Source organism: Polypterus senegalus, chromosome 10, assembly GCF_016835505.1.
Source record: "Polypterus senegalus isolate Bchr_013 chromosome 10, ASM1683550v1, whole genome shotgun sequence".
Classification (NCBI taxonomy): domain Eukaryota; kingdom Metazoa; phylum Chordata; class Cladistia; order Polypteriformes; family Polypteridae; genus Polypterus; species Polypterus senegalus.
Window position 1 is genome coordinate 26696636 of NC_053163.1, and position 25455 is coordinate 26722090.

Genomic DNA, 25455 nt, shown 5'->3' on the forward strand with positions numbered 1-25455 from the left:
AGGGGTCTGTCTTTGGACTATTATTTGTTCTGATTTATATTAATGACTATGATTGTGTTGTAGTCAATAAACCTGTGAAATGACAATCAAGTTGGAGGAATGGCAGACACTGTGGAGGCAACAGAAAGACCGGAACATACTTCGTAACTGGGTGAACACCTGAAAACAGCAGTTAAGCACAGGAAGTTGCAAAGTTCTACACGTGAACAAAAGACAGAAGGCACAGACCCCTTAGCCCCACTAAAGGCACTTGGAGTCTCAGGACAGGCAGCAGAATCTGGATCTATTGTATGGTACAGACCCACTACAAATACAATGAGCAATGAACCATCGGCATCTCTTACATTTATTACACTTCTTATCATACAAGCCATTCATTATTCATCCTCATCTGACTCCTCATTTCACTGCTCTAATCTTGCCTCTAATTAATTCTTCCAATATTTCTTAACTGAGGGGGTATCAAAACCCCTATTTGTCCATTATGTCTGTCTGACGTATGGTGTTGAGTTATGCCCAGGGGACATGATGCTTGAGCTTCGTCGTCCAGGCTCTCCGGGCCCTATAGTTAGGGTTAGGTTCCGAAAAGTAGCTTCCTTGCCTCTAAGCTCCAGGGGCTTCTCCCTTGGTCTTGTATGCTGTCCTTATGTGGGCCATATCTGAGTAGAGACAGTGAATAGTGTTCTTGGAGTGATCACTCTGTTGGCTCTTCAGCCTCCCCTTTGACCTTGTGGCCTTTGAGCTGAGTTCTGGTCCTGGCTATGGAGCCACCAGCCAAAGTTGTATCCGGGCTTTTCTGTTAGGGTTTGGTTCTGGCGATGGGGTCATTGGCCAGCGTCATTCATACTTGTCATCCAGGTTCCTGTAGGTTTTGAATAAAGTTAAGGACTGGGAAGTGGCCCCCTGGCCTCTATGCCACTAGGGTTTCTCCTTTGGCCTTGTTTGTTTGTTAGGTTGGTTGATATTACTCTAGTAAATGCATCTTTCCATTAATTGATACCAAATATCCCACCCACACCATGAAGAGGTAATGCTATAGGGCAATAAATAAGAGCTGAACAGAAGGACAGGAGAGATAACCCAGAAGATGAGGCTTTGTGAGGAAAGGAAGGGCTGCTGGGGTGTTTGAGATGTTATTGTAATGTTGCTTATAGTTTTTATTTTAAGGTTTTAATTAGTAGGATTTTTGTTCAAATGGAAAACTAAACAATCTTGGGGACGTAAAATTAGTTTTTTAAACTGTGAAAAGGACTCTGGCTGGCAAAATGAACTGCACAGGGTGGACCCCCAAAATTCAAGGGGCTTGGAGTCTTTGTGCTACTCAAAGAGAAAGGTGTTGGAGAGAACTGAAGTGAAACCTGCGATGTGAAGCCTAACAGAGCTGTTATATTGACAGACTCATCATCATCATCATCGTTGAAGGCCTTAGAATTGGGGAAATCATCTAACAGAAGTGACTTCTTATTAGAAGTTAATCATATAATTACTGATATCTATTTAAGTAATAGAATTATAAAGTTTGCATGGATTCCTGCACATAAAGGACTGTGTGGTAATGAAATTGTAGACAAGCTGGCTAAGAAAGCTTTGGATAAAACAGAACCTGACTTTATGATTCAAAGGGCAATTTATAGCGGGCGGCAAAACAGTTGAAAAGTAGTGGAAAAGGAAGAAATCTGGATCAGGTAAAACCGTTAGTAAGAGACAACAATAAGTGGAGTCCTAGAAGGAGAAGGGGAGATATGATATACAATAGAATAAGGCTTAAAATGTTGGTCTAAATCATTATTAATATTACATTGGCAAACATAAAACAGGGACGTGCAAACAATGTGGGATTGGGGAAAACGAGCATTACTTGATTTCGTGTCAAAAATATGTTAGGGCAAAGGAAAAAGTTAATAGAAAACTTTACGCAAAAAAATTTTGCAATTTTAAAGAAATAGTAATTAATATAACTGGAAATAAAAGTCTATTTAAAGCTTTTAATAAATATATGATAGATTTGGAAATGTATAATTCCTTCTAGAGGTTTACAAATCGAAACATAGATAGTCGGTAGTGGATTAACGGATATGATCCCAACCTACCAATACTAAGAAGAAGAAGAAGAAGAAGAAGAAAGAAGGATGACGACGACGACAACAACAACAACATAGTGACACCTGCCTGGAAAAGAATTAGAGTGAAACCTGCCAGGCAGTTTCTACCTTAAGCTAAGTGCCTTTTGAAGTAGGAACCTGACCATAGATAGTGTTGGTGGGGTTCCTTTGGTATGGTGGGTTCTTTCCAGTTCCTAAAGGTGATGTTTTCTCTTCACAGATTGGTGGACTTGGTGACACCACTGAACAAATAGAAGTAACTGTAGCATATTCGGCTTTAAATTTCCTTGGACATTTTTGTCAGTCTTTTATTTTTTAATTTTTATATTTATTTTTCAAGATTGTATATGGGGATCCATATATTTATTGTGTGGGACCTGAGAAAGAACCTCAGAAATCAAAAAAACAAAACAAACCTAGTCCTAGTTGTCAATGCATTCTCACTAGGTGGCATAGTCGTCCTAGTTGTCACAAACATTTCGGGTCACTTGTGCAGTTCTGATCACCACTGTTCTGGTCAAGAAAGACATAGCAGAATGGAAAGCTTTGCAGATGATAGCAACCAGGTTGCATCCCAGGACTAAAGTACATGTCCTACTCTGACAGGCTCGGAGAATTAAACCTGTATAGTCTCAAGCAGAGGAGACTGTGTTGGGACTCAATCCAGGGGCTTCATGTATAAACGGTGCGTACGCACAAAAATGTTGCTTAAGAATGTTTCCACGTTCTGTAAATTCAACCAATTAAACTAAAATCACACAAAACTAAACCGTATAAAAATATTAATTAATTTTTTAACTATATCATTTGTACACACTACAGTGAGAACTTGTTTCACGGCTTGCCTATGGCAGTTTGAACTCGAGCTGATTTTATTACACATAACTGAAACCAATCCATCACGTTTGGGAAGTTTGACGACTACACTGCAAGGGCACGTGCAGCCAGCTGGTTTTAGAAGTCCCAGAATTAGTTCAATGGAGATCAGCTCTCTTTGTTGGATAAATGCATCTTGTCTGGAAGGTCCAACTTGTGGTGAATTAGTATGGTGACCTAACCTACACGGTGAAGACAAGAGAACACTCTAAGCAACTCCATTAAAAAGGGGACTGAAAAATCTAGGGATGAAGACATGAAAAAAACCAAATGTCTGAATATTCTTCGGAGTCATTAAGAAACAGAGAGAGCTTGGTGCCACTGTACATCTCCCTTGTACAACATTTATCTGTTAAATGATACATTTTCGCAGCTTTTGAACTCACACAACCAAAACTGGGGTGGCCTCCAAATTCCTCTGAACAGCTTGAGAAACAGACAGAAAAGAAGAAGGAAATCATTATATATGCCAAAGGTAAGGGCTTTGCTTTTATTTCATTCTGTAACTGCAGGAGCAGGTAGCATTAAAGAAATGAAGTCACAAGAAAGAATCTGTGTACCTATGTGAACTACGTAAAAAGAGAAACTTACACTGCAGAAACTCCTCTCTGCTCACAGGAGTGGGCGATTGCAGGATGGACAGTTGAGCTTTATTTACTAAAAAAAAGAAAACAAATAAAAATCATTTTATATATATATATGATATAGAGTATATATCTCTCTCTATATCTCTCTTTTATAATAAAATAATCTTGGGAGGAGACATGACTTTTGGAAGAGACTTTTTGGAAGGAAGTCCCGCGAGACAGAGACTTTTACTATGAGATTCTTTCAAGTCACGCCCTACTTACAACTATTTTCATCAGGTGCATTCTGGCACTTAAACTGGACAGACAACAGTCCATTAATGGGCTTACTTATGAACCCACACACACACACACACACTCTATCAAAGATCCAGTTTAGAATCACCCATTCATCTAAATATGGTGCGAGAAACGATGAAGTCAAATGAATTAATCTGAAAATTGTCGATCGGTTACACATAAAATTGGTTAATTGCGTATCAATAGACTATGCTGAAACAGTTGGTGGTGATGGTGCGGAAGATGAAAACATCAGTTTACAATATACCGTAGAATATCTACAACCATTAACACCGCCCAGTCTTTTATCGGCCGAATAGCTGTTGAAAGAAGGATGTATCGTAATGGTATTGCGTAATTTATGTCTGAGTGAGGGACTATGCAGTGGAACAAGTTTAGTTGTATTAAAAATTGGTCAAACAATTCTAACATGTAAAATTTTAACAGGCAACAAGAAAGGTAATGTACTACATCTTCCGTGCATAACATTACTGTAGACACAAAAGTAGATCTTGATATGCCATTTGTATTAAACGTTTACAGTTTCCCGTTAGAAAAGCTTTTGCTATGACAATTAACAAATTACAGTGACAAACTTTCAAAAAAGTCGGTTTATTTATTAGAGGGAAAGAAACGATATTCACTCATGGTCAGTTATATGTTGCATTGTCACAATGTAAATCCAAACATGGAATCAAAATTCAATGCGATGTTGAAGAAAAGTTAATTCCAAATATTGTTTTAACTGTAGTTTTAAAGTAAAAGTGAAAATAATGGATATGTAACAATTCCCATGAAAATAACAATCTCTTTAAATTGTATATCCGGTTTACCAAACCCGGGGATTGGCAAGCGAAGCGAGCAGGGGGCGGAGCCCCTTGTAATATAATATATGTAATATATACAATATAATATATATATATGTAATATATATATTTATATACTGTATATAGTCACATACATGTGCACAAGGGGCATCTTCAGGGTTTCTGTAATGACTGCAAATCCACTCAGAGTTACAGGTTGGCACCGTCATTTCCACCTTCCCATTTTTTCTCCTCACATCCAAAAACCGGAGAACCTCTGACATCACTTCCCCTCACCCACCAGCCATTCTGCCTCTTCAGGTTCAGAGACTTAAGTCCAGTCCTCACCAGAAGTAAGCAGTCATTCCAGACTCTTATCTGAACAAGATGTTGTTAGGACCAGTGCACTGACCACACTTGACAAAACAACCCCCCATTAAACAGGATTCATCCTATGGTGCCCCAGATACATATTACTTGCTGATTTTCTTTATTACATTACTAGGGGGCTTTGCCCCCTGCCAACTTCGCTTGCCAACCCGGCCTGCACTATGTGGCAGCCCCTTTGCGTCTCAGCCGCTTGCGTATGTGGATTTCACTTTCACCAAATAACAAATCTTTTAATTCTTGCGGATACACCTCTTCATTGGGAAGAAACACTACTTTTCCCTGATGGCAACACGAATTAGAAGATTTACAAGTCTCCGACTTAAAGTTTAAATCTGAACAATATATTCAATCTCTTTTCAGTGTTCTGTTACTTCACCGAGTAATAATTTCTGTTTATTTGTACTAATGCAATCTTTACTATCATTTTCTTGAGACTTTCGAATTTTAGTACTTTCATTATCTCTAAATTGCTCTGCATGTGTATTGCGCCAATGTTTTTGAATTCTTTACGACATTCTACTTTGTCATCTACTCTTTGTCTTTTATTTCCATCCCCTGGCGTAGCTAAATCTCTTGGCACAAAGTCTCATCTAGCGGGACGTGAAAGTATGTCTCTGAGAAAGTCACGTCTCATCCCAGGATTTTTCTATTATAATAGAGCGATCTTTATACTGTTATATTGTACATCAGTCATCCTTAAACCCAAATGATGACCAAAGAGTACAAAAGCAGCAAAAGAATAAGGTTTTTTTTCCAAAGCAGTCAAAAGCAATTATCCAATAGGCATATAGGGGCTTAAAAACAACAAAAACCAAAGCCTTCTGACTTCCCTACTCACCCCATACTTACTGTAGTTCACCTCTAGTCTCTTAGTAATGGCTTCCTCCCAACACCAAGCTCTCCATATAGTAACTGCAGGGGCCTTTTAAGATTGGGGTCTGGAAACCCTTGCAGGTAAGCCTTCACCAGTGTTTTAGGTTACCCTGCCAGCGCTCAGAGGCCTGCAGGCACTCCAAAGCGGCACTAGGTTACCCTACAAAAGTGTGATTGGGGACGGTCTGTCCTCCCTAGTATTCCTACAAATGTAGCCCAAAGTGCACTCTAGTGGCCTGGGGGACATTACCAAGGATAACAAATCAGTTTTTACCTTTCCTACTTTCATAATATATACTGTATATATAATTTTAATATGATAATATCATATATGCATATATACACTCACAGTATATATTTTTTTTAATAAATGGTAAAATAGTTTCAAATAACAAATGCAATACCACTATAAGAAAATCCCATCCCAACCAGTCTATACATATAATCCACAATCCCAATCTCATCATGAAATCCATACTCAAAGTCCATCCATCCATCCATCCATCCATCCATCCATCCATTTTCTAACCCGCTGAATCCGAATACAGGGTCACGGGGGTCTGCTGGAGCCAATCCCAGCCAACACAAAGCACAAGGCAGGAACCAATCCTGGGCAGGGTGCCAACCCACCGCAGTACTCAAAGTCTGGAGTTTTAAGAACAGATTGATAAAATGACATAAGAAACTGAGAGCAATGGAAAGGTGCTAAAAACAACAAAGAGGGAAAAAAGAGACATAATGATAACAATAGAATAAGGGTTAGGCTATATAGGACCTTAGTGCACACACAGGGTGATAGATTTAGAAGAAGAATTATTAATTATAGCAGCAGACTTTTCTAAATGGATTAAATTAAAAAACTGAAACTACCCAGGGTGCATCTCTCATCAGTTCTGGGGATTTCCAACAAGATGCATCAATGATTTTACAGCTACAGGATCTAATAAGAGGGATCTCTTTTGAGGATAATAAAAGAAAAGAGAAGAATTGTCAGCAAGGAGAAAGACTGAAAGAAAAAGAGGCATTTTAAAGTTTAGTGAACAGGAGAGCAAATGGGCAGCTGCAGATCAGAAGGCACAGACGCTTAGACACTCTATGTATATATGAAGGAAAGCACCAGGAACATCAGGTGAGCAGGACTGACACAACGGATCAGATTTCAAAATTCTTGTCACACATGCATGTCAGGGAGACACCTTGAGAGCTCATCCAAGGTATGCAATACCCCACCAGGGCAAGATGGGGCGCTGTGCCACTAACAGTGCCATCGTTTCTCACTTCTGTTGCATCAAGAAGATGCCCCTTGAGGGAGAATAACCCCTTTACTACTTGGCCTGGGCACTATAAACCCAAAATTGTTGGTAACCTGGAGGTCCGACACTGTGACGCCCTATTACAAGACACAGAGCTGTGAAGGCCATTTCTGTTGCATTTTTGCACCCGAGTGCCTGTTTTGTTTATTTATGTGAACAAAATTAAAAAGGGTGGCTTGGCTGGCACCTTAAGACTTCCTGGAGACAACATACGTTCCTCCCACCTGCTCACAATATATATAAATATTTTTATATGCTGTATATGAATGTTTTTACACACACACACACAAATATATACACTGTACAATAGGATGTGAATTATAAATAATGAACCACTTCATCTCTTCAATTTTCTGCAATGTCTTATCCTCCTAACAGACTCATTATGAACATAATCGGGTACAGTACCTTCAGTGATAGTGATTTTCTGTGTCTCCACCATGTTGATTTTGTCCACTTGCTTTTTTAGATGATTCAATTTCTTCCTTAGGTTCTCTGAAGAGAATTTTGTGGTGACCGGGATGTCTTCTTCAGGAGGGAAACCATGCGACGAGAAAGTCTACATTAGAACGGAAGAGGAAATGAGCCATCAAAGAGTTTATCACAGCCACGTACGCCCTTAGCTCTCTCTGAAGCCGCACTCTCACCTGCAGGAAGTGGATGTGGTCACCAGTCTGTAGAAGCTCAGTCATCTCAGCGTTTCTCCTTTTCAGCTCTTCGATCTCCTTCTCCAGTTTCTCCATGACTCCTTCAGCTTCTTCCACTTTGATTTTTTCTTGCGCCTTAATCCGCTCTGTCTCTTTCTTGAGGGTTTCCTCAATGGAATGAATCAAGTCATTGAAGACCTTCGCGTTTTCCTGAACTTCCATTTCTGCAGATATCTGATTGCATAAAGAGAGTGTTCATAGCAGGGGTCCTCAAACTTTTTAATCAAGGGGCCAGCTTACTGTGAGGGGGCCAGAATGGGGATGAAGTACAAAATACATGGGCATAATGCCATAAGTCTAAATACATTGTAGAGACAAATTGTTTATCATGAAATTAAACAGGATCTGTGACATGTAAAAAAGATAATAATAATAATAATAATAATTCTTCTTCTTTTGAATGCTTCCATTAGGGGTTGCCACAGCAGATCATCTTAAAGGGAAGTGATTATGTTAAAAAAAAATGAACCTGGCCATTTACAACAACATTAAGAATAATACTGTTACAAACACTGAGATATAAAGACTAAAACAGACAAAGACAAAGAGTGGGCGACATAAGAGGGTTGAAGTTTCAGAAAACGAAGAATGAAAGAGTGAAAATGTATCTGGTGTACATGGCCTAGCTCTCATCTATCTACATTTATGGTTTGTTTATGGCCGTTTTAACTTTTTCTTTTGCTGCCATAATTCTGCATATGTGTCACCTCTGGATAAGCCTCAATTTTCCCAGCCTCTGGCATCTCATTCTAAAAGTAATATAGAAAAGGTTATCTGTCTGTTTGAATGGACGCATCTGCACTTAAAGGGATTGGGGCCTCGTTTATCAACTGACAATGGACAAGCACAGATTAGTGAGGAAAGCAGAATTTAACTGTTGAGTGTAAGGGACTGTCTGAATCTAAAGCACATTCAAAGTAGGGAAGATTTTCTTTATTTCCTTTGGGGTTTTGTCACATTTTTATATGCAGTCACTGACAGGTAATAAAACACCCTCACCGTTTAGGACAAAGACACCTTTGTCCATGATTGACCCCATCGCTCCACAGTTTAAAATTACAAATCAAACAATTCAGACGTTGTGATTAAAGGGCACATTGCAGATTTTAATTTAAGGGGATTTGCATACATTTTTGTTGACACTGTGCAGAATATCGACACTTTATCTACATGGCTGCTGCCACGCTACTTGGAGTTCATTTGAGACTTTGGCAGGGTTCCCATTTTTCCAGGCTTCCCTGCAGTTGGCAGTAAAGCTATTCATTTATATGACGGAATGACAACTAAAACTGCTGGCCACTCATCCTTCAGGCTGATGTAACTTGTCAGCGCCATTATGCTGGCGATGTAAACAACAAAAATCCATCAAAGCCCCCAGTTCTTCATATTGCTGTGAGACAACGCCATATCATTTTCTAACCCACTTAATCCAGACCAGGGTGATGGGGGGTACCGGAGGCTAACCCAACTCGCATGAGAGACAAGGCAGGAACAAACCCTGGGGTGGGCGCCAGTCTATCGCAGGACAAACACACACACACACACACACTGGGGCCAGTTTAGCATTACCAATTCACTTAACCAGCTTGTCTTTAGACCTGGAGTTAACTCACACAGATACAGGGAGAACAGGCAAACTCCACACACAAACCCTGGTTTCCTTTCCGCAAGGCAGCAGCAGCACCACCACTGCACCACCGTGCCGATTTTGACAATGAGAGAATGTAAAAATTTAAAGATTTTCCAATTAATGTTTTGGGAATAGTTGCCCTTAAGGGTAAAGAGAATCCTAACAGAGTTTAGGGAATGTGCTTGTGGAACTGAGCACATATAAGAACGTTTAGAGAATGTGACTACAGTAGGCCAGCATTTTAATGAGATATTAGAAATTCTAGTAGAATAGATTAGATTAGGTTAGATTAGATAAAATTACAAAAACTTTATTAATCCCCAGGGGAAATTCAGATGCTAACAGCAGCAGAGACATAATAAAAGCAAGGATACAGACTCACAGGACAGACAATACAGCCAATCAATCAAGTAATCAATAAGTAAATAAATAAAAAATAAAATTAACAAGTACATAATAGTCTAGCATGGTATTTTCTTAATTACTGGATAACATGTTCCACACCTCTGCACTGCAAATATAATTCAGTATCTTCTCTGGATAAAATACGAGTATTCATTTTTATGGCCCCTTTAACATCTTATGGCAGAGTGCAAAGCTTTGAAACGGTCAGACGACTCAGTGACGTTTTAGGCTTCAGACAAAATCAGGCAATGTGCTTTGATACTCAGCTTGGAAACAGTGGGCTTCAATAAAGCGATACAAGCTTCAAAACCTCATCTTTTATACAGCGTGGTCCAGATCTAATTATGCAGATCCAGATCATCTGGATTACTTTGATTTATGCGGGGATGATTCCAGTTTGGCGTGAAGGCAAGATTCTTCATGTCGTCAGTTTGCACACTTCTCGATGGTACGGGATTTTTCGGGTGATTTTCTATGTAATAAACTTAACAAGTTATAGCGTAATGAAAATTGTATGATTAGATCTGGACCACCCTATACAGTATGCCTTTAATGGAGACTTACTGCAATATGTACATCAATAAAATCCAGTCAACCTACTGGGGCCAGCAATTCATGCAAATGAAGGCTGCTAAGAGAAGCTGTGGGCGGAGTTCACTGGGATCCACGTAACCAATGAGGGCTCACAGGAGTGACCAATGCCTTGCTCAGTGTGCAAAGAAAGCAAGGATTTATAAAGAGGGGGACACAGCAAATGGGGTCAGAGTGAGAGAGAACGAGAGGACTGATAAGTTAGAAAAGTGTGTGTGCTGTGGGTCTGGTAAGTCATGATATCAGTTATGGAAGCCACTGTATGTTTTGATGCTGGTTTAGTTAGGGCATGGAGGTTGAACTCCGGTCCTGGAGGGGCGCAGTGGCTGCAGGTTTTCATTCTAACCTTCTTCTCCATTAGTGACCAGTTAACTTCTTTTGCCTTCATTTTAATTAACTTGACTCAGGCCCCTTAGTTATCTCTTTTTCCTTAATTAGCAGCCAAACAATAATGAGACACAAAACAAGCCGCCACGTGACCAGCTCACCTGTGCTCATCACACAATATCTGAAAATAAAGAAAGGTGAAGGTCTTGGTAAGGCTGATCTCTCGGGTCACCAAAACATTGTGACGATGTTCTTAGAAAAAACAGAAAAATCAAGAGTTTTGGAAATGACTGCTGTGGCAGAATGAGAGCAGCAACAAGCCGTGGAATGAAATAACAAGTTTAATCAACTTCTCATTAAGAAACTGGTTGGAGTTTGAAGCCCCAAATTAGGTGGTCATTTGTTGACTCATTTCATGTCTCATTTCTGTTTGGCTGTCATTTAATGAAGAAAAGAATCAATTTAAAAGATTGAATCCTTAAAATCAGGACTATTAAAATGAAGGGAGGCGGAGTTAATTAGCAGTGAAAACTTCTCGCTGATTAGGAAAAGGGTTAGAATGAAAACCTGCAGCCACTGCGGCCTTCCAGGGCTGGGGCATCATGTATAACGCCAATGCGTAGAACTCGCACTATAACATGGCGTAAGCACAAAAGCCGAAATGTGCTTACGCACAGAAAAATCCAGATGCAGGAATCTGTGCGTACTCCAACTTCCACGTTCTTCCGCTACATAAATCCCGGTCAGCGTGAAAAGTAACGCTCGTGCACGCGCTTTATGTAACGCCCCAAATCCTCTCAGAATTACACCTCTTTGAATATGCAAATCAATATAAATAGAACTTAAGCTCAGTTAAGCCATCTGTAAGCTTAGCGCCGATTCTTCAAAACGTTTAAGGAACATTGAACTATCTTCGTAGTACATGTTTAATTATTCTATCCTTAACGGCACTCCCAGTGAAGAATATAGATTATTTAAATGAAGTTAAAGTTTTATCTGTATAATTTAATAAACATGTTTTGCTGCATTTCATCATAAAAATGATATCGTCATCATATGTAAATACGCGCTTTATAAAGTGGCTCAGGTTGTGCGATATTATATCTGTAGTGCAAGTTTACAGTGAGGTGATTGTACTTATAAGTACAAACAGTTCTACAAGGAGCAATTGATTGAGTGCGTTTAAAGTTCTTGGGATGAAACTGTTTCTGAACCGCGAGGTCCGTACAGGAAAGGCTTTAAACCGTTTTGCTGTGACTGAGACAGCGTGTGCTTAATGCTGTATACCGATAATTCTCTTTCCGATCAGCTGCTGCTGTGATTCACACTCAGATACAGTGATATAAATACTCCGAGTGGTGCAGTGAGAGTAATATGGAAAAAGATGATCCGCTGTGGTAACTCCTAACGGGAGGAGCTGAAAGAAGAAGGTGCAGTTAGAGTAACAACGCTAAAGTAGTTATGGTATTTGGAATACTATGGCTGTTCCCTGGACCATTATATTGTTACAAGTTAATTACAATCAGATGCGTTACACTAATAAACAATATGCGGTTAGTTTCAGTGTATTTATAAAGCCGCGTCAGGAAAATAAAGAGTAACCACACAGGAACAGTAGTATTGCTTTGACGCTGGGTGCCACCAGTTTGCAAAACCGAGCGGAGAACTTGCGTACGACAAGGCATGAGGTACCATGGAAAAGTGCGTGGCTTTACGCCAAGTGTAGGTGTTATACATCGCGATTTGAACATGGAAAAGTTCTTATGCAAGATTTCTTTGCGTACGCACCGTTTATACAGGAGGCCCCTGGAGTTTAACACCCCTGAGTTAGGGCGTTCTTTATGGGCATTACAATGGAAAGGTATTAGTTAAGGTTGTAGTTGAGAAAGCAGAAAAAACATTATTAACTGTAATGAAGTATCCATCTATCCATCCTTATCCAACCTGCTATATCCTAACTACAGGGTTGCGGGGCTGCTGGAGCCAATCCCAGCCAACACAGGACGCAAGGCAGGAAGCAGACCCCAGGCAGGGCGCCAGCCCACTGCAGATGATTATAAGTATTTAACTCACAAAATACCAATGACTGTATTTTGTAATAATCATGCTGTAGAGAACTATATGATTTTATACTTCTGTTTGATTTGATCTTCATTTAGGTAGGAAAGGAATTATGTTTATACACAGAATATGAGACTGGCTTACGTTCTAACCTCTTGATATTAACAGAACACCCTGTGATATTATAAATCAATGTGATTGTTTTCTTCACTCTTGCTTAAAATATAAGACAGAAATGTCATTTATGAATTAATAAATAAGGATTATTAATCTAACCAAACAAATATAATCTAATGAAGATATTAAAACTATAAGAATATAATCTCTTTATAACTAATGCAATGAACTTTAAGAAAACTGCTTAAATTGGCTGTGTGTGTGTCTACTTGAAGGACACATTCTTTAGAAAATGCAAGTGCCTGGTACTGCTTTGTTTTCCATACTCCTGGATGTCATAAATTAAGATGTAACCCTAATCTGTGAATGACCTCAAAATGAACTGTTACAGTATGTTTTTTTTTTCTGTTCTCCTTTGGCTAATGAATAAGCTAGGTGAGAAAAGAGAGAACATTTTTTTTTCTTTTAGGAGTCTGCCTGAACTAAAATCAGTTGGTCTGAGCTAGTGGGGACAGTCTCTCTAACTCACCAAGAATAAATTTTAAAGAAATTGCTTTTTATTTTTAAATTGGTGTTTATCTCATTGTTTTTCAACTTCAGCGCTCACATAGTCGAATGCGGATTTCTGCTTTTGGCAAGTTCAAGGCACAGATCTCCTTGTGCTTCCTCAGTTGCACACCCAACACACCCTCATAATGCTCTGACATATCATTTCTTCCTCCACTGTTTTACAGCATACAAACCATCATTGGCCGTGTAGGACTTTGTGCAAATACATTCCGGGTAATTCCCTCAGCATCTTATTATTTCTGAATGTTGAAGCCGCCTTTGGTGTGTATGTAGCAGTCATGGGGACGAGGCACTTTGGCTATTTATCTTCTATTAATGGATCCCTTGGTCCTTAGAAACATTGAAATGAGGAGTTGGGGTGGTGGAAGTGGGGAAGTGCCTGGACCTGGATTAGAGCTAGTACTGTAGTACTAATTTCTTGTTTTTTGGTTTCAACACTTTTTCTTAAAAGAAAAAAAACAAATTACACTTCACTACAATTTACAACACGGTGTTGTTAACACAAAAGCATTTAAAAGTCCACTCTACTCCATTGGGCCCCTGAGCAAGGCCCTTAACTTACAATTGCTCCGTCCTGGGGATGACGTTAATCTGCATCCATCCCTGCAAGCAGGTCCTCCAGTTTACAGGGATCTTGGGGGTTGGTGGCAGGATTGGCACTCCAGCCACCATAAAAAACCTCCCGCATTTCAATGTGGTGCTGAGCAGGGACATGTGTTCAGGTGGGGTCAGGCAGAGCCTCACCTGTCATCATGAAAAGTAAAAAATCGAATAATGATAACAAAAAATAAATATGTCCACTGGTCTGTGCTATAAATTTATTTTCTGTGTAAGCAGGAGTTCATATCAGGAAATTTCAATAAAGTTAATTGATAGATTGTTTAAGGGAGGAGAAATTTGGTGGGTGGAGTAGAGAGGGATAAAGATAGAAAAAAAACACAGAAGTGGTTTTTGTGTAGCTCAGTGCGGTATGTCCACAGTTGTGTTCTTAAAGAAATAAATATAACTGGAAAATAGTCCACAAAACTGGGGTGACCATCTCTTTGTGCCTTTCCACACATCGAAGACTCAGTCGGCTATGCTACCGAGGTCGCCCGCAAGACAAGAAGAACCGACGCCGAATTCTGGTAAGGAGAGTAGCGGATTCTTAACACCCGCTCTTACATCTGTATGATTCCAATAATTTTGTTAATTTCTATAGTCAAAATCGCTGCATTGGCGCATTTCCTGTTCAAAAACAAGGGGAGAAATGCAAGGTGTGGCAGCGACGAGCCTCGCCTTACCTCGGACTGCGCTCTCCCTCACACACGGGGCTGATGCATGCAGTTGGCGCCGTGCCTGTCGCTGTCTCTCTGTGTTTCGTCAATATAATGCTTGCAGACACCTTTATTATACACCCTGACTTTCTAATGTCTTTAATGAATGTGTGTGACATATTTAGTCTTGCTGATCGGACATAAAACCGCAGTGAAAAGGCACAAGGAGAGGCAGACAGTACCGTGCCGCCCTGAAGGGGGCACATGTGTGCCCAACAGGTGCTTGTTGCTGCTGTTCTTCTACACAGAGGCTCTGGGCGCCAATAAGCTAGCAATATCAGAAAGTCAAGTGCACTGCAGCGCTCCGTTTATTTTTATTTTTTGTTCCAACTGACTGCCAAAATGGAAGATTAAGACTTTTAATACTCAAGGAAAATAAGGAGGACTTTTACAAGAAAGTGACGGAGATTTTCATGGAGAAGGATAGACACATGGATTTTATTTACAAATAAACAATTCTTCCATGTGAACCCTGAATACAATGAGGACTGATTGAGGTCATTTACGTTTGGTAGAATGCCTAGAGGGGGCCGGGTGGTCTCGTGGCCTAGGAACCCCTGCACATTTTATTTTTTTCTACACCTATTTGGGTTTTTTTTTTTGGTTTGTTTTTTCTGTCCTTCCTGGCCATCGGACAGTACTTTTATTCTATGTTAATTAGTGTTCCCAAATCTAATTATTTATTTTGGTTTTTTTCTCTTTCTTCATCATGTAAAGCACTTTGAGCTACAGTGGGTACGGAAATTATTCAGACCCCCTTTAATTTTTCACTCTTTGTTATATTGCAGCCATTTGCTAAAATCATTTAAATTAATTTTTTCCCTCATTAATGTACACACAGCACGCCATATTGACAGACAAAAAAAAAGAATTTTTGAAATTGTTGCAGATTTATTAAAAAAGAAAAACTGAAATATCACCTGGTCCTAAGTATTCAGACCCTTTGCTCAGTATTTAGTAGAAGCACCCATTTGAGCTAATACAACCATGAGTCTTCTTGGGAAAGATGCAACAAGTTTTTCACACCTTGATTTGGGGATCCTCTGCCATTCCTCCTTGCAGATCCTCTCCAGGTCTGTCAGGTTGGATGGTAAACGTTGGTGGACAGCCATTTTTAGGTCTCTCCAGAGATGCTCAATTGGGTTTAAGTCAGGGCTCTGGCTGGGCCATTCAAGAACAGTCACAGAGTTGTTGTGAAGCCACTCCTTCGTTATTTTAGCTGTGTGCTTAGGGTCATTGTCTTGTTGAAAGGTAAACCTTCGGCCCAGTCTGAGGTCCTTAGCACACTGGAAAAGGTTTTTGTCCAGGATATCCCTGTAGTTGGCCACATTCATCTTTCCCTTGATTGCAACCAGTCATCCTGTCCCTGCAGCTGAAAAACACCCCCAATAGCATGATGCTGCCACCACCATGCTTCACTGTGGGGACTGTATTGGACAAGTGATGAGCAGTGCCTGGTTGTCTCCACACACTGAGGAGAGGCAAGACACATGACAGCCCGCATGGTGTTTGCTAAAAGACACCTGAAGGACTCTGAGATGGTGAGAAATAAGATTCTCTGGTCTGATGAGACCAAGATAGAACTTTTTGGCCTTAATTCTAAGCGGTATGTGTGGAGACAACCAGGCACTGCTCATCACTTGTCCAATACAGTAATTAAAAATTAATTTAAATGATTTTAGCAAATGGCTGCAATATAACAAAGAGTGAAAAATTGAAGGGGGTCTGAATACTTTCCGTACCCACTGTACATCATGTAGATGGAAATGTCCATCCATTTTCCAACTCGCTGAATCCGAACACAGGGTCACGAGGGGTCTGCTGGAGCCAATCCCAGCCATCACAGGGCGCAAGGCAGGAACCAATCCTGGGCAGGGTGCCAACCCACCGCAGCATATGGAAATGTGCTATATAAATAAATGTTGTTGTTCATACACAGTTTTTAGTTTTATAAAAAATGGGATTAGACTAAGAAATAAAACAATCCAATATTTAAAAACTAAATTTTGACCTTAAATAAAATATTCTTTTGTTTTTCTTGTTATCTTTTTGTTGAACAGTCTGTATTAAAATTGCTTAAAGCATCAGAATAAAAAGCTAAAAAAAAACTAAATATTTCAATTAAGGTCAAAACTGAAATCCTTTTTTTTTCACCACTCTATACTTTCATTTGTATTTAATGAGTATGAATTGTGGAATTGCAACAGCAAATTTAGAACACATGGAAGGTGCTGAGCAAATGTGCTCTCGCCGCTCTTTCTCGCCACTTTAAATGCAACATTCTTTCTTATCCAAATACGTACCTTAGCTATGTGTGTGTAAAGAACGTTATTGAGATATGAAACATGACCAATAGTCAATGTGTATGTCGGCTGCCAATTGAATAGTTAATAAGCTACTCTTTAGGGTTCATATATTTGTAAATCTGACTCTGAAGGAGCCCATGTCTCACCAGCCATGAACCTCACCGCACGTCACTGGTGCTGAGGTGTCACCTGCTGTACTCGGGTCCCAATCTGGGTGGTTTGCCGTGTGCTGCTCTAATCTCTAGACAGAACTCACCTTAATCAAGTTGACAGTCTGTCTCATTTCCTTCAGCTTCCTCTCACTCTCTTCAATTCTCTTCTGGATTTCTGTCAGGCTCTTCTCCATCTGAAGCTGTGTAGACATGTGACATTAGTTTGTAATTTTTTGACTTTCCATCTGTACATTTTACTTAAATGCTTTTTTTTTTTTTTTGCTTCAGGATACTTTAAAGCCAAAACGACGAGCAGAAAGTAGGAAATGTCTTTGAATTGTTCTTGAACAACTCGCCATTTAGCCAAACAGCATGGCGCTGGACTGTGAGAAGAAGTTAAGAGTTATCAAAGCAAATGCAATTGAAAACAAGCAGAGCATCCAAGCACGACACAAAAAGTATTTCAACCAGCAGTCCAATCATGATTTCGGAAGGTAGCATTGATACCTGGCGCCCCACCATGCTTCCCATTGACATTAATAGTAATGACATTTTTTATTGTCAGGGTTCATTCTGTCCACGTATGGGACTGAAGCCAGGTAAACAGGAAGAGCCTGTGAGGGAACACAGAACAACTCTGGATGTCTCAAAGCTTCATTTTGCAAGGGAGAAGCTGAAATACATGGAAAGGGGTGCCACCCAGTAAGGTCACCAGGACTGTACAACTAAAAGGTCCTCTCAGTAAGGTCTTCATTGGTGGGGACACCACAGGGTAAGGCTTTCTTCTGTCACATGTCACAAGACCTGATCTGGCCATTACTGTAAGAAATGTGAAATTGGATTAAAGATCAGGAAAGATCTTCAGCAATGACCATACTAAAGATTACTTATTAGATAGACAGAGACCCTGTCATCGAATGGTGGAACAGAAATTTAATACAAAAATAAAATATCTGCCAACTAGCTGTTGCTATGATGTGTAGTCCTCCAGTGGCCTTTTATGTCTTTGGGGGGTTAGTGGGGCTTCAGAGGCTTAAGCCCTTGATCTACTATGCCCAACCCCTGATATTTTTTAGTTTTATTTATTTTTCCAAATAAGTCTGTGTTATATACATGCATCAATGTTCTTAATATTCCAGTGTGCCCCACCAAACTCTTATTATATATGTCTATACATGCACTCCATAACCCAGTTCTAGTGATTTGCCTCAAATTATGCATGCCCAAAATACATTTAAATCTCAAAACTCAACCTAAATGATCGACAAATGTCACAAAAGCTCCACAAGAGAAGGGAATACAGTAAAACCCAGGCTTGTATAAAAAGGGCCAACGAGAAACCTTTGTAAATGCAAGATGTATTCAATCAAAATAAAAAAAATGAAAAATGAAAAGTTCAAAATGGCAAAAAGTGCAAAAAGGATTTGGGGTAGAAAGGCAATCCACAGCAAATTGACTTCCAATACACAATCCAGAAGAATATTCAAAAAAGAAAGCTGAAAAAAGAATAAAAACAGGAAATCTCCATAGAAAGCAATACTTTTAAACTCCATCATAAACTAACGAACTCCAACAGCTGAGCCTTCTCCTCAAACTTAAGTGACTCTAGGAAGGCTCAGGGATTGAGATGTCACGGTGGCCCCGCCTCCTAGGGCTCCACCCACAAAGAACACAGAACTTTAGATCATTTAAAGGGACAGTACACAATTACAGAATCACAAATGAAGCCAACAGAAATATCTTAAACACACCAAACATAATTACTCAAAATGAACATAAAACAACAATAAAATGTAAAATACAAATCACTCTAAATTGATACTGTGACAAAATGAGACTCCAGACATGATAAAGGGTAGGGGAAGCCACCCATATAATATGTTCCTGGCTGCAAAAGTAAAGAATTGTAAGACCAGAGTAGTTTACAAGACTGAGTCCTAAACAGAACTGAAATCCAGAGGAGGGGAAAGAGGCTTTATAAGGAGTCTGGGGGAAAGTCATGCCGTCCTCGGGTCTGGGACCGGAATTGACGTGCTCTCAGTTGAGGCACCAGCTACTGGGGGGATTTCCCGGGAAAGGTCTGCTGGAGACTTAGAAAAAGTCAGTGCACCCCACTGCCCCCATGGCGGATGTGTTAATAGTATTCTGTAAGTCCTTCAGCTGCCTCCTATTTGCACGTGTGTGACAATACATAACAGATGTTATGATCTGCAAGGCTCACAAAACTCAAAATCAAAATCAGAGGAGGACTCCACGCTGGTCAGATCTGTGGTTTAGCCCTCACCTGCCCAAATTAGCCTGGTCCCAGCCCTGCACTTTGTAGTAGGAGTTTAAAATGGAATAGGAATTGGAAGATATCACAATGTCAATATAATAAACCAAAAGTCGTAATCCTGAAGTGTGAAATAAATAAACAAACTTCAGACACTGAACAAGAATTAAAGTCAAGAACCTGCAGGAATTTGAAGCCAAAAGCGGACACGTAATCAGAGCAAAATCCAGAAAGATGTTAATTGCAGTCATGAAAAAGAAAATATTGACAGGAAAGATTGTCACTTGTTTTTCTCTCCTTTGGAAGAATGTGAAATCTCAGATGATAATGAAGTACGTGACGCTGAACTTTGAACAGTCGTGTTGATGATGTCACGCGTCGCACACTCCCAGCCATTTCACCTTGTAACCGCATAGCACCCACCAACAAAATGTCTTTACCCAAATGAAGAAAAATACAGTGCCAAGAGAGAACATCATTTCCTTTCAACATTTTTAAAAACATATTACAAAAAAAAAAAAGAAATATAACCAATGGATTCCTTGGTCTTCAAAACTCTGGAAATAATATCTATTTTTTTTTTAAAAGACCAAGGTGCAGTCATCATTAAAGTCATCTGCCAAATAATGACAGCAGAAGCAGGAAAACAGGTTACTGTATGTCTAAATGTTAAACTCTGAGGCAGTAAAACCAATCTGTAATGCCAAATACTTATCCATACTTTAAACAGTGTAATATTTAAAAAAATCATAATCATCACAATAAAAAAGCCAAATTACAGGAGTAGGACACTAATGCCACATAGTTAGCCCTGTGGCATATGCAGGCTTATAAAGCATAGGGGCAACTCCACAGCTGGAGCTTTAGGAGGTCCGTCCCCTTAGGCTCAACATAGAGAGGACAGCACACATTACAAATGTATGTAATCAACATAAGACGATATAAAATAATTAAATACAACAAAGGAAAAATATACACAAAGAAAATAAAGACATAGTAATTGGCAGCACTGGGGCCCAGTGGTAGACGCTGTTGCCTCGCAACAAGGCACCTGGGATTCACACTCCGGGTCCTCCCTGCTCATTTTTTTTTCTCCCCACAGTCCAGAGACAGGCAGGTTAGGTGGATTGTCACTGCTAAATTGGCCTCCTGGGGTGTGTCTTTGTGTTCTGCCTGCTGTTAGGAGTATTCTTATTTCTACTAATTCTTTCTTATATTTTGTATAAATATTTGCAATTTTTTTATTATTTTTTTGACCATTATTTAGGGTCGTGTATGTTCAGCATTATTCTGGATGCTCGTCATTAGGGTACGGATAGGTCAAAACTCTGATAGCATAAAAAGGTCTTCTGGGGTGACTCTTCTCTATCCACACTTCCAATAAAAACCCTTTCAAATCGTACAGAGAATTCCCAGTGTATGTTAAATCGCTTGTGTATCGACTCTATGTGGCTCTGAGTTAGTCTTTCATTTTGGCTTGTCGCATAGCTTTTTCTGGTTTTGACCCCCTTGCCAGTTTTCGTACGTTCCTCTCTAGTTCATTCTCAAATGCCATCTGCTTAGCATGTCACAGCACCTGTGATGGGCTGCCGTCCTGTCCAGTGATTGGTCCTGCCTTGTGCCTTGGTGTTTGCTGGGATAGACTCCAGCTGCCCTGTGACCAAGGCTGTCTTAATGTATGGGCACTGGCTGGGGGCCCATGATGTTTCTGACCCCTATGTATGTTTCTGTTTTGCTATCAAAACAGGGGTCAAAGTGCACTACTTTGCCCGGGGGCCTATGGTGCTGTTAAAACAGCCCTGCCTGTGACCCTGTTCTGGAATAGCTGGTTTACAAGATGGATGGAAGGATGGATAGATAATCAACAAAACATGAAAAGAATATTGGCAACATAATAAAACGTTTAAATAAAAATAAAATACACTTACGCCAGGAATGAGACCTTGGCTGTTACGTAACACTAAGCTAGGGATGGAGAGAATAATGGATGGTCTCCACTTTTTGGCTGGTCCCCCACAGCTACAAGATTTTACAGCAAACTGGCACAGCAGAGAATTTGGCAGCAGCACTGGACGGATTGTGTAATTCATTTTTAGTTCTGATCATCTCACCTGTTTCTCAGCTCTTTCAGTCTCAGGCGCTTCTATCTCACAGCCTTTCAGCCCACCAGAGCAGATGGATACCTGGTCAGATCTGCAGGAAGATCCCAAAGTTTTCTTAATCTGGTTGCAAAGATTCATCTGTTGGTTTCCAACTGGAGCTGGAGGGATAGGGTTGTGATTCTTTTCAGGAGCTTGAATATGATCCTCACAGAGGGGAACCTGGCAAGTAAGACAGAACTCAGCACGGTAACCTTCTTAATAAAGCAAAAATCGCACTTCACATTTCCATGTTGAGGTTTACTCACGTGTGCAGGCGATTCAATCCACTGATTCCTTAATTTTTCTATAATGTCATCCATCTGGGTGTTTTTCTTCAGAACAGGCCTTGGATTGAAGGTTTCCCTGCACTTAGGGCAGATGCAGTTTTCTGTCTGATCCCAGAAGTCACTAAGGCACTCCTTACAATAATTGTGTCCACACAGAATGGAGACGGGGTCCCTCAAGGTATCCAGACATATCGAGCAGGTAATTGAATCCTGAAAAGCTAATAAGTTACCTTCTGCCATTATGCCTTTGTGAAGACAGAAACAGAAGTGACTTCTTAGTAAATGAAAGTGAAAGTTTGAAATCCAATACGAGGTGGAGCTTTGAATAAGTGAAACTTCTCTCACCGGTTATGCAGAAGAAACAGCAGCTCCGTATGACACAGTAAATGCTATATATTAAACATGTGTGACAGATAGGGGGGTGACCCTGAGCCCCATACAACACAAGAGCATGTATACAGCCAAGGGTCCGGAATAAAGAACATTTTATTAAACAGCAAATACATTTTTCAGGTCCTTTCTTCAAAAAAAAAAGTACCTACAAGCACCTTTCATTTATTAATTCTTCTCTCCTCTCCTTCAGGCAAGCCTGGTCCTCCACCTCCCAACTCCACCTCGCCTGGATGAAATTGAGGGGCTTCTTTAATGCAAGACCCTGGAGTCCTTCTGATGCTACCAGATTACACCCTGCAAGAGACGCACTTCAAGGTCGGGTGGAGCCTCCTTAAAATTTGTGAGTCTGGCTCCCTCTGGTGGCACTCACATACCCTGACAGGGCTCCCCATCAGGAATGCAATTCCCAGTGGGCATACAAATGGGGTCTCTACCCAAGGGACGGTGCCATCTGAAGTACTGGGGGACTACATGACCCAAGATACATTCCTTCCCTGTCCTGTTCTATCTTCCCGGCCACTAACTGTATCTGCACCCACACGGTCCGGGACGCCTGTCCATCTATAGCCTTCCCTTATGGCCTCCCATCTGGGTAAGGAATTACGCTCCCGCCTGGTTGGAATGCCAGTCGGTCTACCTTGGCACTTGCACATGTTAGCACTTTACTGCACTTTAATCAGTTAATTATCACTTTAAACTGATACTGTATGGTACACAGTGCCTGTAAAAGTATTCACTCTCTCGAAAGTTTTCACATTTTATTGTTTTACAATAGAGGTGAGCAAACCCTGTGTAGTTCACTTGCCGTGACTTTAGGGAAATCACAGAAATGTTAAGGGAACTTCTTTGAGCAAGGCAAGATGCAAAGAAATCAGTGGGGAACTAGTGGCTTATAACAGTGCAATGGTGTATAAATTATTTCTGATGACTAGGGAAGCGTTTACCATCAATACGGAACAGATTATCATTACCATACAAACGTGATCTGCGCTGTAAGACGGTAGTGCTAACCACTGTGCCACCACATAGGTCAGGGCCCTGATTTCGCTGTGACAGCAGAAAAGCTCTTCTGGGGTGACCCTTTCTATCTGAGCTTCCAATAAAACCCCTTTTGAATCGTAGCGAAAATTCCTTGTGTACGTGAAATCTTTTGTCATCGGCTTTTGACTCTGAGTTAATCTTTCATTTTGGCTCGTCGCATGGCTTTTTCTAAGCTTTCTGGTTTTGACCCCCTTGCCTGTCTTGTTTCCCCAAGACTGGAACTTTGTGAGCACAATGATACTGTATATATGTACTGTATATATCTAGATCTATATATGGCTATCAGAATTTACTTTATTTTTTGTTACTTAGTATTGCCTAATCTTATTTTTATATTTTTCTTTTTTCTTTCTTCATCTTGTAAAGCACTTTGAGCTACATTATTTGCGCCCTTTCCCAGCAAGCATCGTGTGCAAGGCAGGAGCAAATCCTGAATTGGGCACCAGCACATCACAGGGTGAATACGAGCAACACATACACTAGCAGGGTCAATACAGCAGAACAAAACCCCACATCCTACATGACTCTGAAAGGAAACTGAAGCCCACCAGAAAAACATGCAAACTCAAGGCAAGGAAATACCCGGGACCCCCTTGCTGCAACCACCACACCACCGTGCCCCCACATGCTTTAATACATTTCATCACGAAAATTATATCAAGTATTTATCTTAGCATTCTAAGTGTTCAGAGAGCAGAAATATCATGAAGTGAATGTATTCTGTGCGGCGATCGCTGCCTGCGCCTCCTCTTAGTACAACAGGAAATCAGTTTAAGAAGCACGTACCGATTAATATGGCTCGGGGAACAGTTAACACAAAGCATTTAATGTGCTACATAATTTATGACGGGGCTTGAGAAAATTTAGTAAATGAAACACTCATTTTAAAATGAAGTTTAGTTTGCGACATTCTACTGACAAAATAAATTGCGAGTGGAAAGTGGAAATGTCAAAAATAAAGTCAACATGTCGACCTTTAATCTCGACATTTAGTATTTTTGTCTTCTGTACAAAATAGACTGCTTTGTTACCCAAACTTTTGTTCCTGGGGTTTGATTTTTTTTTTTTTTTTTGATTTTGTTTTAGTTTGCACACCACTGCCACCTGCTGGTTCAAAAGAAGTGGAACAACTGAAAAGAGTGAAACAAACTAGCAGGTTAACATTACATAACTGAGCAATGCTGTGTGCTGCGTCAATCTACTGTACTGTAATATACAAAGGGGTCTCATGTGCTGTTACGGGGGTGTTGGTTGAGGCTGGATTGAGAGTGGGAGTGCAGCACAAAATTAAAAAGGGGATAAAGAGTGTTTTTTTTTTTTTAACTCCTGCTTTGTCAGCTTTTCTTCAAAATTTAAGCATTATGAACTGTCCATTGTGAACTAAGAGGACAAGTCAGGCATGACAGGGTTCATGGTTTTAACCCAGCAAGGAGGTACCATAATTCTGGAATCCAGTCAGACCTAAAAAAAGAACTAACAAGAGCAGAGACAATGATAGAGAGGCAGTGCGGATGATCGATGGGACAGCTAGCAATAACAACAAACTTTGGCAAGTATATGTATGTATGCGTATATATATATACAGTATATATGTACATGTATATAATTATATTTAAATATATATATACTGTATATGTATGTGTGTGTATACTGTACATATATATATATATATATATATATATACAGTAAATATATATTTATATATGTGTGTATTTTAGGATTTACTTTTTGCTAATTCGTGACTACTGCGTGGGTTTCCTCCCACAATCCAAAGACATGCCGGTTAGGTGGATTGGTGGTTTTAAATTGGCCCTGGTGTGTGCTTGGTGTGTGGGTGTGTTGGCACCCTGCCCAGGATTGGTTCCTGCCTTGTGCCCTGTGTTGGCTGGGATTGGCTCCAGCAGACCCCCGTG

At 40.2% G+C, this 25455-nt stretch overlaps 1 protein-coding gene across 1 annotated transcript in view; it reads right to left on the minus strand.

The window, feature by feature from the left end:
- LOC120538138 (E3 ubiquitin/ISG15 ligase TRIM25-like) overlaps positions 1–22394 on the minus strand; it is a 50279-nt gene extending 27885 nt beyond the window's left edge. Inside the window, exons 1-6 of the mRNA XM_039767575.1 lie at positions 22088–22394; positions 21792–22001; positions 17513–17608; positions 7874–8107; positions 7635–7785; positions 3570–3635 (exon numbers count right to left, since the gene is read on the minus strand). Of these exons, the coding sequence (XP_039623509.1) occupies positions 3570–3635; positions 7635–7785; positions 7874–8107; positions 17513–17608; positions 21792–22001; positions 22088–22348 (1018 nt within the window). The 5' untranslated portion in view covers positions 22349–22394. The remainder of the gene's footprint in view (positions 1–3569; positions 3636–7634; positions 7786–7873; positions 8108–17512; positions 17609–21791; positions 22002–22087) is intronic.
- Positions 22395–25455: the final 3061 nt, after the last annotated feature.